At 37.3% G+C, this 13,385-nt stretch overlaps 1 protein-coding gene across 4 annotated transcripts in view; it reads left to right on the top strand.

Moving 5' to 3' along the window:
- The window catches only part of MYT1L (myelin transcription factor 1 like), a 124,802-nt gene that overhangs the window by 15,146 nt on the left and 96,271 nt on the right, over nucleotides 1–13,385 (top strand). For all 4 annotated transcript variants that reach the window (XM_074154134.1, XM_074154133.1, XM_074154132.1 and 1 more), the window contains exon 4: nucleotides 10,535–10,905. In XM_074154134.1, coding sequence (XP_074010235.1) covers nucleotides 10,535–10,905 — 371 coding nt within the window. The remainder of the gene's footprint in view (nucleotides 1–10,534; nucleotides 10,906–13,385) is intronic.

Raw genomic sequence — 13,385 nt, 5'->3', positions numbered from 1 at the left:
GGAGGCGGGGTGTGTGCAGCAGCATCTTCTTAGAGTGAGAATAACAGTCCACAATACCTGCCTTGTACTTAAGTGGGGTGGAAAAGCATATGCCATTATATTTTTGTCTCTTGAAGGGTGTGCCCCATTACTGCCACACTCATCAAAAGTTAGGGCAGGAGAATTGTGGGGGTCTAGAACCCCAGATTGCTCTAATGCATCTCTGATAGGAAGTGCTAACAGGGACTCTAATGACTGTTGAAAATTGCATAATACTAAAATAGCTGTGTCCATCTAGAACAAAGAGCATAAAGTCTTGATTGTAAGTTTATGCCTATAACTTTGTATGCAGTAGTAAGCTGCCAGGCACAACAACTAGTATCAAAATTTTATCCTAGAAATTAGTCACAAGGAGGTATAGTGATAAAAGTTTTTTGGAAATCCTCTTTACATTAAACATATTTTTATGGTAACTTTTTTGGTGTAGACTCCACTAAGAAAGAAAGCACCCTTAAAAATTAATATGGAGGATAAACTTTCAGTTCCTTCATAATTATGTTTGCTAAATACATATTAATAATGGTTAACATTTTTACCAAGAGACCAATTCTATCTGCAGCTCCATAATGCAATAAAGTAGATAGAATGCTGTCATTTCTATTCTGTTTTAGAATAATCATGTTTTCTCTGTGTTACGGAAAGGAACAATCTCTTTGCTTTTTTTCAAAATAGGAAGATTTAAACATCTCGATAGTCTAACAACCAGAATTTAGAATATTTCACACTTGAATGGCTCCTAACCAACCGTGCAAGACAAAGAACGGTGTCCTGTAGCTTATACAGGAGGTGGGATTCCATTACATAGGCACTGAAGTGGTTGCAGCCTGTATCACTTTGGTTTTGTCATTTTTTTCTGTAATTTCAGGTATTTAGTGATGACAGTCACATTCTTGTGTTAGAAGACTGCTCCACAGTATTATCCCTTTTCTTTGGTTATATTCCGTAGCCATTAGCTTTTTGGATCAAGTAAGATACTTATTGCTATAGTTAGTGGAAAATTGGTGTATCGTATTTCTTAATTCTGTGCCATCTATCTTTCGTAGTTAAAATTAAGTTAGGAGCCAGTGCTATTGTGAATCTGTGGAGAGATGATGGGAAGAGTATTTGTGATAGGAGTCAGTAGCTGATAGTCTCATTATGGTAGCCCTGTATTAGAGATGCAATAAAATGACAGCGTACTCTATTACTCAACACTTAAGTACATGCTAGAATGATATTTGACCTGCTGTGTTGTCGTTAAATATGATCTATCGAGTCTGTGTCTAAGGGTGTTGATTCTACTAATACGTATCTAGCTGGGTTGTTAAATGATTGACAGTATAACTACGTGAATCGCCTTTGATTTCCAGCAGCTTATTTCCCTTGATTTTTGAATGCTTGAACTTAGCATGCTGAATTGCTTAAAAGCAATTATGTTTAAAATATCAGAATAGAAAGATTTCATATCATGTCCAAGGCTCAAACATTGTGACTATGCAAAGATCTTTTGTCACTGATAGATGCGCCCGTGTAGCATATTCTAACCCTTCCAAATTGTTGAATGGTTGGTTATGAACTTTTCCTATTTTATGATATCATGTTATCATGAAAAGTAAATAAATTGGAACCTGCCCTGCCCTCTACCTGTGGAAAGAGTTGTCATTACCACCAAGGCTGAAAACAGGATGCACACAAATCTGGACATTTTGGCAGCTCTAGATACTGCTTTGATTTAGCTCAGCATAACCAACCTCATTTTTGTCTGTACGTAGAAAAATAGAGGGTTTTCTTCCCCAATGTTTTTCTTCCAGTTTAGATTTCTGAAATTAAAGTGAACTTCAGGATTTTGAGTTAGTGCAGGAGTCAGTGTTATTCAAGTTAATGCAGAAGCAGTCACTGGCTTTGCATGTTCCCGTTTTTATGTGTGTGGGTTACATCTAAATCAACATTGAAGTGTGCAGAATCAATAGCCACTTAGCAAAACTTGATTATATGCATTTTGTCTGATGAATCAATATAGGTCATTAAACCTGCGCTCTTTGCACTGTCCTGGTTTCTTTGATCAGTCCCTGTATTCAAGGGTCTGGCAACAAGATAGAATCAATTGTGGCTTCCGGCTCCCGAACACACAATTAAGTTGGGTATTTGCCATTCTAAGATTAGGGTGCAGCTACAGCATTTGTCTGATACTGGATCATGCAGGTAGTCTTGAAAAGATAGCCAAACTGTAGGGAGGAGAATTATTCATGTTAAGTGATACAGCAGCTGTGGAAAGGAAAGAAGCAGGGCTTTGGTTTTCTCTTTATAAAAAGTATTGTGGTTGTGTGGTTTTAAAATCTGCTAGGTACTGTCTTTGTTGGGGATGGACACACAATATTTAAAAAAAAAAAAGAGAGAAAAAGGCTTGGATTTCTCTCACTTTTATCAGATTCATAAATGGTAGAAATATAAGTTAACTGTCATTAACTCTGTTAATTGTCAGTGGAGAGATAGGCAAAGTGTCTAAGAAAGGTGAGATGAATTGCCTCCCAGGAGGTTCCAGTTTCTCTGCATTGACTTATGAAGGGAGCTTAGCATGACATGCATAGACTTAATTTTTAGAAGCCACGGGGTAGGTGAGAGATGAGCCCCATCCATGACATCATAAGTCATGGGGCAATCAGATATGATATTGATTTATTTATATAACTACTTTGGAATAATCTACAACTGCAGGGCATGTACTTCGCTAACCTGTGCTGCCACATAAGATTTTAGTCTCATGATTTGTTGCGTTTATTTTTTACATCTTGCTTTAAATGAGTTCTCCAGGGCTGAGATTTTTCCTATGTATTTGTACAACACCTAGAAATACATTACTGTGCCTCATTTTTCTTCACTGAACAGCTATTAGATTCAATCAATTAAATAAACTTATTGTTTAAATGGGTTAATTATTGCAAAACTGAAAGTTTCCTTTCAGTTGTCATGTCCCAAGAGCAGAGACTTTGGTTATGGGCGAAATGATCTCACCAGCCGGAGAGCAGATTAGCCAGTAAGTTTTCCACCGTTCATCACAGGGTTCAGTTAGTTACACCAGTTTGGAGTCTCAATGAATAAGAGTGGAGAGGTGCTTCACATTGGAGATATATAGGATCCAATTAAATAAAAGATCCTCACTTTGACTTAAGTTACTTGACTGTATTGACTGCATCAAAGGTAGTCTGCTTTATTTTGTTTAAAAATACATATTTCAATATTTGAATTTCTAAAAAGATGCTTGAGTTTTGAGCTCCATTTACTTCTGGCACATCATTCTATTCTCAGGTTATTTGTTACTCCTAACTTCTTTTTGTAATGCTATTTTTTAAAGATACTGATTTTTCTTTAGGGCTTATTTAGTTAAATAATGCTATACATATGAGCAGATCTGCAGTATTTTGTGGCTATTCATGTGTTTAAAAAGGCTCTGAAGTGCAAAAGGATCGAGTTGACTTTTAAAGCTCTGTGAAGAAAATATCACATCTACTTTTACCTTTTGAGATCCAGCATTTCTGGGCACTTCTGTAATTTTTCTTACTGTTCCATAATGCAGTACACAAATATTTGAAACTCCAGAAGGAAAAAAGGGATAGAGTTCTCAACATTTCACTCATTCCTATGAGTCAAGCTTGTACCTGTTCACGTAAATGAATAGTTTTCCCTGAATTGAAATACTATTGTATACCTACCTAATCTGAAAAGTCAACAAACTTCTATTCGGTACAAGTAAATGAAGTAAAGATGATGTGTTATGACTTCGCACATATAAAAGCGCTTCCTGCTTATAATAATCTGATTTATTGAACCAGAAGCAGAAGCTCGTGGGAAAGTCTGAAATACAGCAGAACTGTGGAGATGAGTTTATTGTATTTTAAAAGGTATTTGTTACTTTTAATTATAGTTTAAATAGATAAAAACATAGTAATTTGGGCCCACTTTTACAACTATATTGAAGCATGTAAAATGTGGACGGGAACACAGATTTTCCAAAGCAATATGTCTCTGGATTAGTGCCTAACTCCAACTGAGAAGACATGGGTGAGGGCAGTCATTCTGTAAGTGGCCTTAGATGCTGTGGTGCTTGGCAGTGCAGTGGTTGCAAGACGCATGCCTAATAATGGAACAGTATTCAAGGCTCTGGCTTAGTTGCCAGCAAGCTCCTGGAAAGCAGATTCTGTCTAGTAACTCTGTGTAGTAGGCTGCAGATAGCCATCTCTGTGAAATATAAGCTCAAAAAACTCCATGTCCTTCTTGATCTTTAACTTGTTGCTTTTCCCATTTTCTCTTCTATAGCTTAGTGATTAGAGTACTCAGCAAAGTTATTTACCTTTTACATCCTGGGAAGGTTCAACTCAATACCTCCCATATTCCAGAATGGTACGCAGGCGTTACGCGGGACTGTTGTGTGGTAGAAAAGATTCCTGCCCAGTGTGGCTTAGAGAACAAAAATAATTGCTCACAAAGAAGTTTGACTCTGCTGCCTCACAGTTGTCATTGTCCACTGGGTTTGCTGCTCATTCCTGTAGTAATTTGGCATACTTTAATCAGTCATTTAAATATGAATGGAAGATCATCCTCAACTGAAAGACTTTATTCTTGCAATGGTCCAGCTTCAAAGAGAATGTTACCAGCTCTTCCTCATAATTGTGCATTGTCTGCTAGGAAGGGCATCTTCCTGGAGTGCAGGGAGTTCAAGATGTAGGGTTTGGAGGAATACAAATGCTTATTTTCTGGTCAACTACTATCAGTTGATAGAATCAGTCCTTTAAAGCTAAATGTAGTCCTTGCTTTGAGGGTGATTTAATAGGATGCAGTGTTATGCAAATTAATTAGGTTTGCACATTCTTGAAGATTCAGTTTTTTAGAGGACTTATCTCAGTCTGTTTTCTCAGTGCTGTAAAAGTCTTCATCTAGAGATATGGACTTGGAATTTATCTAGTCCAAACCAAAAATAACACTTAGGGTATCCAGTGAAACAAGTGTAAATGCCTTGGGAACTTTCTCCATGAATCCTTAAGCAGACATTTGCTTCCAAGCAGACTTTTCCTAATTTGCTAGCCTCAACTGTATATGATAAAATTCCACCTCGGTGCCACTTCAGATACTGAAGTGCTTCACTAAATGTTTTTGATAACTTCACTAGCAGTCTATATAGCAAATTTTTAGATTCTATTACCTGCTAAATATTTTGGTTTATGTTAAATTAAATTCTCGCATAAAAAGAAGAAAGAATGAGAGCACTGTTGCTGGGTACACATTTTATATTGAAATAACACTTTGTAAGAGTTTTCAAAGTACTAATGAGAAAAAAAGAGGAAAAAAAAAACAATCCTCCAAGAAGAAATATTTAGATTTAGGGCATAATATTGCCATCATGTTATTTTTCTTGACTTTGATCTTATAGCACAAGGCTTCTGAAATAATAGATTGAATAGAAAAGAGATAAAAATGAAAAAATGCTGGTAAACATGGCAGATAGGAATCACGATCTGAATTAGGTATTTAAATTTGAATGAACCTTTATTGGTCACATAAACTCCCTTTCTAATTCACGTAGGCAAATAAGACACTCTAAGAGGAAAGTGTCCTCCAGACATAGGTGTCATGTCCCACCTTTTATGTGTGAATTGACATATCATGGAGGGGAGAATATTAATCAGTAATCTGATTTAGAAAGTCCCTTGTAGTTTGCTGGTCCAACACTATATATATTTAAAGAGACATGTTTAATTGTTATAATGTTATTGTTGAAATAATAACCATGCTAATTATGCTGAAAACTATGTTAAATTAGTAATAAAATATATAAAAATCAAGAAGTTCAACTCTGGGAAAGAAATATGTATTTCCTGAAGAAAGATCTTACTGAATGTATCAGTGAGTAGCATCATATGTTTTTTAATGAAGAAAAATTGCGTGAGTGTTAAAAATATACCATAAATCATCTTCTAAGGAGTATAAATTCATATATTATTTCTTCAATTTCTTCAATTATTAATGTCTATATGTCCTCTTGGAGCTTATTACTATAAAATTCTACAACGTTCTTTCCACAAGAATTATTTATGACATTCCAAAAACTGGAGATGACTGAGACACATAGCAAAACAATGTGGAATATTCAAAAGTGTGTTTCAGGAAGCCCAAATATATATTGTGCTGAAAGCCCAGAGAGCTGAAGCGTGAGGGGAAAATAAGACAAACACAGCTGACCAGGGGAATACAGTGAGCAATAAAAGAACAGATAAAGGCATACAAGACAGTTAAATCAATGGGGTCATCGCTTTGAGCAGGGATAAACAAGTCTAAAAAATAAGCAAATAAGGGGATGATCACAAAAGCCAAAATTGGAAATGGAGAGAAAATTGCAGAAGCCATAAGGACAAACAATAACAGATTTCATAAATATACAAGGAACAAGAGGTCAGTGGGAGAGACTGTCATCTCCCTATGTGGTCGGGAGGGGAAGTGAGTGGCAGAGGCTGCTGAGAAGCTGGCGCTGCCTTCCCCTCGGTGCGCTCGCCAGAGGGACCACGGGGAACATGCTAGAAACAGAGAGAAGTGTCCTGGAGGCAGAATCTGAAAAATTAATGAAACAAAGAATGAGAGCGAAACAGGTTAAGAAAGAAAAAGAAGAAAATAGGGCAGCTAAACAGTAAGCTCCAGGTCTGGTGGCCTGTTTCCCAGGTTTCTGAAAGACATGGATAATTTTTTTAACTCTCTCGGACTATGAAGTCTGTAGTACCTGAGGTATAGATAAGCTATATGAGGTATATATAGTTGAAGAGCAGAAGGAAGCCCAAGCAAGACAGTATTTTAAAGGTTTTATAAGAAAAACCCATGCAATGGTAGCTTCATAAACTATAAATCCAAGCACGGGCAAAACCAAATTCAGGATTGTTGAGAAAATGGGCAACACATTGGTACAAACTAATCAGGAAAGAGTTTACAAAAGCTGAGTTGGATTTAACTAACATAACTGATTTCCTTGGAAAAGTGATATATTCCCAAGTCCTTAGTGCTGGCCTATGCAAATGTTTGGTTCTGTTAGTTGCTGGTGTGTCCTCAGTTTTAATGCTATGAGCGAAGGCACTGAGACTAGATAAATAAAGTGAAAAACTAATGTCAAATTCACAACTTTACTTGAATAGCTGAATTGCAAATAGTTATTTAATGAGATTTATAAAAGCATCAAAGCTGGTCAGGCAGCTAACAGGCATTGATTTCCATTGCCAGTTATGCACTTTCCAGGGGGGCCTGAATCCCAAGCAGTCTTATATTCTCACAAACTTTATAAAATGTTGTGTAGAAAGGCGTAAAGCCATGAAAAAAAGATTAAAGATGAACAAAAATGGCAATTACAACAATTTCTTTCTACCTTTCACCAATAATTTGCATCTAAAAAATCATGCAATTATATTTAGGTGCCAAATACAAAAATTAAACAACAGTTCAAAACAAAATAGATGTATTTTTTATCCTACTGTGCTCTTCCCCAGTTCCTAGCCTGTTGTGAATTCCAAAGAGAACTTTTTTGGGGCATTACTAGATAAAAACTTCTGCAAGTATTTAGTGTTCTTAACTGGACAAAGATTGGGACAGGGTAGGGTGAATGTTCTGTCTTTGATGTGACAAAATTCAAGTTTGCGTCACCTCCAGTGGCCAAAAATTTTCGGAGTTTCACATCTACTGGTCCCTTTAGCCTTGATGGTTTTAGCTCAGGGCTGCCTGAAGTGTCATCTTTACCTCTTACGGTGTTCTAAGAAGGTTATAATAAAAGGAAGAAATGAAATCCTGGGGATTGCTGGGGCTAAGCCTACTCACATCTTTGAAAATAAAGATCAGGATTTTGAGAAAATATCATTTAATGATAATGGCATTGAAGAAGCTATAGTGAGGGTAATATGTATCACAAAGAGAAGGAACAGAAATCAAGAAAGCAGGACACAACCACTCAATAAATGTTTTCCTGTCTGCTTAAATCCCATTGAAGTGATACGCGGTTTCTATAATCTGCCTGAGCCCCAGGCCATGACCCACTCCTGTTTTCCAGCATGCAACCTGTTAGGCACCTAAAGGAAACAGGTTCCTCCCTAATTATCCGGTCATTTCCCTGGGCAGTACATACACTCTGAAATTCCAGCTCTGCGGAAAAATTCATCTGCCCTCTTTCAGAGTTCCCTATGGAGAGTTTAAATAGACGGCTCCTGAACCCTCATAGCACCAGGGCAAACGCCAAAATAAACCTGCTGTGGTCGGATCTACAACAAACTGCTCCTCGTTTGCCCTAGGATTTAGGAACTGTCCACACTGATGGAGACTGAACTGCTCTTTCTGCACTGACTGTGATGATTTGGGATATTTTCCATGAAAATATGATGTCCCACCATTCCTCTTGATTCTGAGCAGGCGGGTCCTGACCAAGAGGAGGACTCACAGGGCAAGAGGCAGGACAGTGATTTGGCAGTGAGCAGTAGTGGTGACCTAGGGACAAGGATTTCTGCCATATTTATATGTTTTACATCAAACTATCTTTGAATATATACAAATATATTATACCTGAAGGTTAACACTCTTCTTTTCACAAGTTTAGGGCTCATAAATTGAGTGAAGCTTTGGGCTTTTGCTTGCCTGCTGTGTATCAGACTGAGTTCCTTGCAGCCAGCTACACAGGAGCTCACCTTCTAGAAGAGGATGCTCTTCCCCAGAGCACTACCTGCCGGATGGAGCATGGTCCTGGGGTCTGGAGGATGTGGGTCTATTCCCCCTCTAGCCTGCACCATTAGGCCTCAACTTTGGTGTTGGTGTCTGGAAACTTTATCCCATTAGGACTATTACCCCACACCCACCCCCAAATGAGGAGGATTGGAATCTGGCTAGATGGGGGGTATTTAAAATTTATTCAGTATTTCGTCATAGTGTGAATGGAGAGAGGTGATTAATTTAGACATGCTGGATTAGAGTTTAAAGACACCTATAGTCCCTACATAGAGAGAGAGGTGTTTGTGTTCTGCAGAGAAGGTCTCCCTGGCAGGTTTTTGATGATGAATGCCATCTTTTGTTACTGTGTATGTTCCTTAGATATATGTGTGAAAGGCAGACTTGAGCCAGCCCTCCCGTGAACAAGTGCTTTAAAATTTACATAAGACAATGGCTAAGTTAGACACTTAAATAAAATGGTTAGGCACGCACTTAAATAAAATGCTTGTTACCTAAGTAGCGGTTTAAGTAATCGGGATGAATAGCTGCTGGGATGCAATTAAATCAGACCACGATCAAGACCATGCAGACACCGCGAAGAGCACATCTGTTGTACTAAGTGTGGTGAAAACCACTATTTTTCAGTGGTCTGTCAATAGAATATGAAGCATTTTCAGAGTGGAAGAAAATTATAAAGATCCTCGGTGTTTTGTAATCGGCATAAAAGAAACAAAAATATAACATAAAAGGAAGTTATAAGTAGATATACAGAAAGGGCTAGAAAGAGCAGTTTAAATGTCCTAAAACTAGTTAATCACAGGAAGAAGACTAAAAACCAATGTAGCTTGAGTAGCATCTATAATCACACAATAAAAAAGTTTGAAGAGGAAGTTCTTTAAGCAAAAAAGCATGTTGTGTGTGCAGTCACTCCGTGTAGGAGGTTTTAGGGGTTACACAAGAGTGATAACATTTAACAAATGCAGATTATAGGACTTTGAGAGCAGGTGGCTGCTCTGATAGGAGACCAGAACTCTGAAATGCTATTTACGTTACAATGCATTAAAATGATCAACGAGGTAGAGGTACTCAACTTTGAAAAGTTTGATTTCTTTTACTAACAAAGGGTTTTGTTTATTGTTTGATCTTTTTCAATGTGAGAACACTTCCAACACTGGCCATGAAAACTATTGGTTTTGGTTTTGTTGGGGAGCTTGCTTTCCCAGCCTGGTAGCATATAGTGGAGCACATAAATGGAGAATTTAAAAACAAACCATCATTTATAATAATAATAACAATAAGCAACAATGTTAAGAATGTGGTTGCATTTTTATTATTTAAATAGCATTGAAACATATCTTAATTGTACACAATTATAACCTTACAAAATTATGAAGCATTGTTTTATTCCTGATTGTTGTACTGATAGCTAACAGGTGGGATAAGGTTGCTGGTTTTTAACTATATTCATCTGCCTTAGGAACAAGTGTAACATGCAGAAAAGATAAAAGAATGAGAAGGAAAAGCACACATTTGTATCAGTTCTGTAACTGTTCTGCTGGCACGTACATGTGACACTTTCAGGAAAATAATAGTTGTTTGCAATTTCACAGGTTTTGTTCCTGCCCTTGGTCATTATTGCTTAAGCTGCATTTTACTTTGAAAATATGCATTTTGAGAAGAGCAACTAATCATGGTGTAGAATTAGAAAATATGACTAAATGACATAAGTTATGCAATCTGACCTACAGAAATCCGCAGGACAGTGTAATAATCTGCATCTTTTGTTTTTGCACAGTGTTTATGGCTGTCCTTTGGCAAAGAAACGAAAAACACAAGATAAGCAACCCCAAGAACCAGCTCCCAAAAGAAAACCCTTTGTGGTTAAAGCAGACAACTCTTCGGTAGATGAGTGCTATGAAACCGATGGAACAGAGGAGATGGATGAAAAGGAAGAGGAAGAAGAGGAAGAAGATGAAGAAGAGGAGGAATATTCTGATGATAATGAGGAGCAAGGTGACGAGGAGGAGGATGATGAGGAGATAGATCGAGAAGAAGAAGAGGAGATTGAAGAGGAAGAAGAGGAGGATGAAGAGGAAGGTGAAGATGTGGAGGATGAAGAGGAGGAGGAGGAAGAGGAGGAGGAAGAAGAGGAGGAGGAGGAAGAACGTGGTAATAATCAGAGTATTAGTAAAAAGTAAACAATGTGTGTTTTCTGGGTTAATCTTCTAGTGTGGTGTATGAGCATTTAGCTGTGTGGTTCTCATTAAAGCTAATGGAAGTCATGCAGCTAAATCTCTCTGCTCCACACTGAAAATATACCCCACTGTGTTCTCTTAACAATTAGTTTAATAAGTCTGTCTTCCAAATATTTTTTAATACACCAGCACTCACATTTCAAACAAGGAGGGTGGAGGTGTGTTTGTGCTAAAAATGCTTGCATAAAATGTAATCCTAGTAGTGGATTAATGCATGCTGTTACCAGGAGAATATTCACGGAGGTACAAGCAAAGCATCAGCTACAGCTGGGTGCCTGTACTGATCATTTGCAAGTGTATTTTCTGGATCTGCTTATATAATGTCAATGGTTGCCCACATAAATGCTGTCACAAGTTTACAGATAATTTTTGTGAGCAAAAATGGGTCTCTTCCCTTTGAAAAATTTGCCCTATACTTCCCTCTACCCCAAGAAACTATTCAGAATGAACTATTATAATATACCTTAGTCCTCTGAGACTTGAATGCTGTGTACTTTAGTTGATTCTATTAAAAATGTAGAGAGTGAGAGGTTTACATAGATAAAGTCCTTCTAAAATTCATATATTTTGGTTATCATACCATGGCATAAATGCCATTTAGACATAAAGATCACTGGTTGTAACCAAATTAATATAGCAGCAATATTATTGATCTATTCACCTTTCTCTTTTTTGGGATATTGGACTAGTATTTTCAAAATATGTAATCAGTATCCATTTACTCAAGAGTCCATATGCTAATGACAGACATCATAATGCACTGGGGTGAAATGAAAGAATCATGCAAAAATTAATGAGCTATCTAAAAAGTATTTTGTTCCCATTTCCAGGGAACACGTTTTTGGTTGGGTAGATTCACCTTTCTAACCAATAAAAATATAAGAAAAGCTTTCAGCAGTCCTCAGTTGGATTCCTCTTAGGAACCAGGTATGAAAGTTGTATGACTTTTGTTTCAGCATTCTGTAAGGTCAGATCTTAAATCTTATAGAAGGACTTTGGAAGTATTCTTTCCATTTGGGCAAGATGATGGCCAGCTGGGTGGCTATATGCATTTTCTCGGATATCTGAACCTGTAGCATTTCCTCAATTGCTTAAATTTGCCAACAAAATTGGTAGAGCATAAATGGCCAGTCTTAAAAGTAACATGAGTTTGATGCAACAGGGAAGGCATTTCCTTTTGCAGGGAACTCTGCTGTTTCAGAACCTGGAAGAGAAGCTGTGTTAGATCAGGCTGATGTGCGACTGCTGTTGCTGTCCTGATGGGCAAGTGCAGGATGTCTAGCAGTTTCTTTAAGGGATAGTGGTGACTGAGCTTGTTGGTGCTTAGGTTATGGTGCAACTGCTGACATGAAAAACTTTGAATCTACACTATCAAAAATGATAAAATGGAAACAAAAAAAACCTAAGCAAAACTCAAGAGCTTAAGAAAATTGCTTGTGGCAAGCCAGCAGGCTTGATACTCAGTTTACTTTTACTATCATAATGAAACACAGTGGTTTACTTATTCCAACACAGTTACACATGCATTTAGTGGTCCTAATCAATCTACAGAGGCTGACATTACTTTTTGACTGCTTTCCTTCCATATATAGTAGGCTGTGGTTAAGAATGCAAAAATTCTACAGAAGTACCTGTATTAGCTGCTCTGCATATTGCATGGATTTAAAACTTACACAGGTCAAGTTTTTCTTAGGATCCCATGTTATTCCAGTAATAATACATATGTTTATTAATAAGTATATATCTGTTCTATGTCAAATATTAGTCATTAAGAAAAAATCCTCATAAAATCGGAAAAGTGATAATAGAATTTTATAAGAAAAATATTTCCTGATCTTTTGAGAATCAACTTAGTAATTACTTTGCAAGAATCCCACAGAGATTGAGCACAGCTGATACACAAGAAAGAGATACTAGTGATTAATGAGGAAGGCACCTCTCTTTATCTGTTGACTATATGGGAAATTTAGGTCTGTCAGCTCTGAATTTAGTTGTCTCAATCACTTGCTGCCCAGTACAATGTAGATACTGTAGTGAACTACATCCACCTTTTGAGGCGCCTCAGCAGGCAGTCTGAATGTGTCTTAGTGTTTTTATCCCTAGAAACAAAATGCAGAATTAACCACCAGACACCAGGATGTCTGCACAGTTCTCATGAAAGTTTCTGTCACTTGTGCTGTAGATAATAGCAGTTCAGAGTATTTCCATAAGTAACTAAGATATGAATCTTTCCAATTTCCCTTATATCCCAGAAAGAAAGGGCAGATGACCTGTGTTACCATAACCTGACCTGTAAATTGCAGTACAAATGGGAAGGAGTAAGAGAAAAGGCTGCTTTTGGAATGCCCCTTCTCTGTGATAGCAACTGCAGAGAACCTTTGGCTTGAAATT

Source organism: Numenius arquata, chromosome 9 (genome assembly GCF_964106895.1).
Source record: "Numenius arquata chromosome 9, bNumArq3.hap1.1, whole genome shotgun sequence".
Lineage (NCBI taxonomy): Eukaryota > Metazoa > Chordata > Aves > Charadriiformes > Scolopacidae > Numenius > Numenius arquata.
This window is presented reverse-complemented; position numbering and strand designations above follow the sequence as displayed.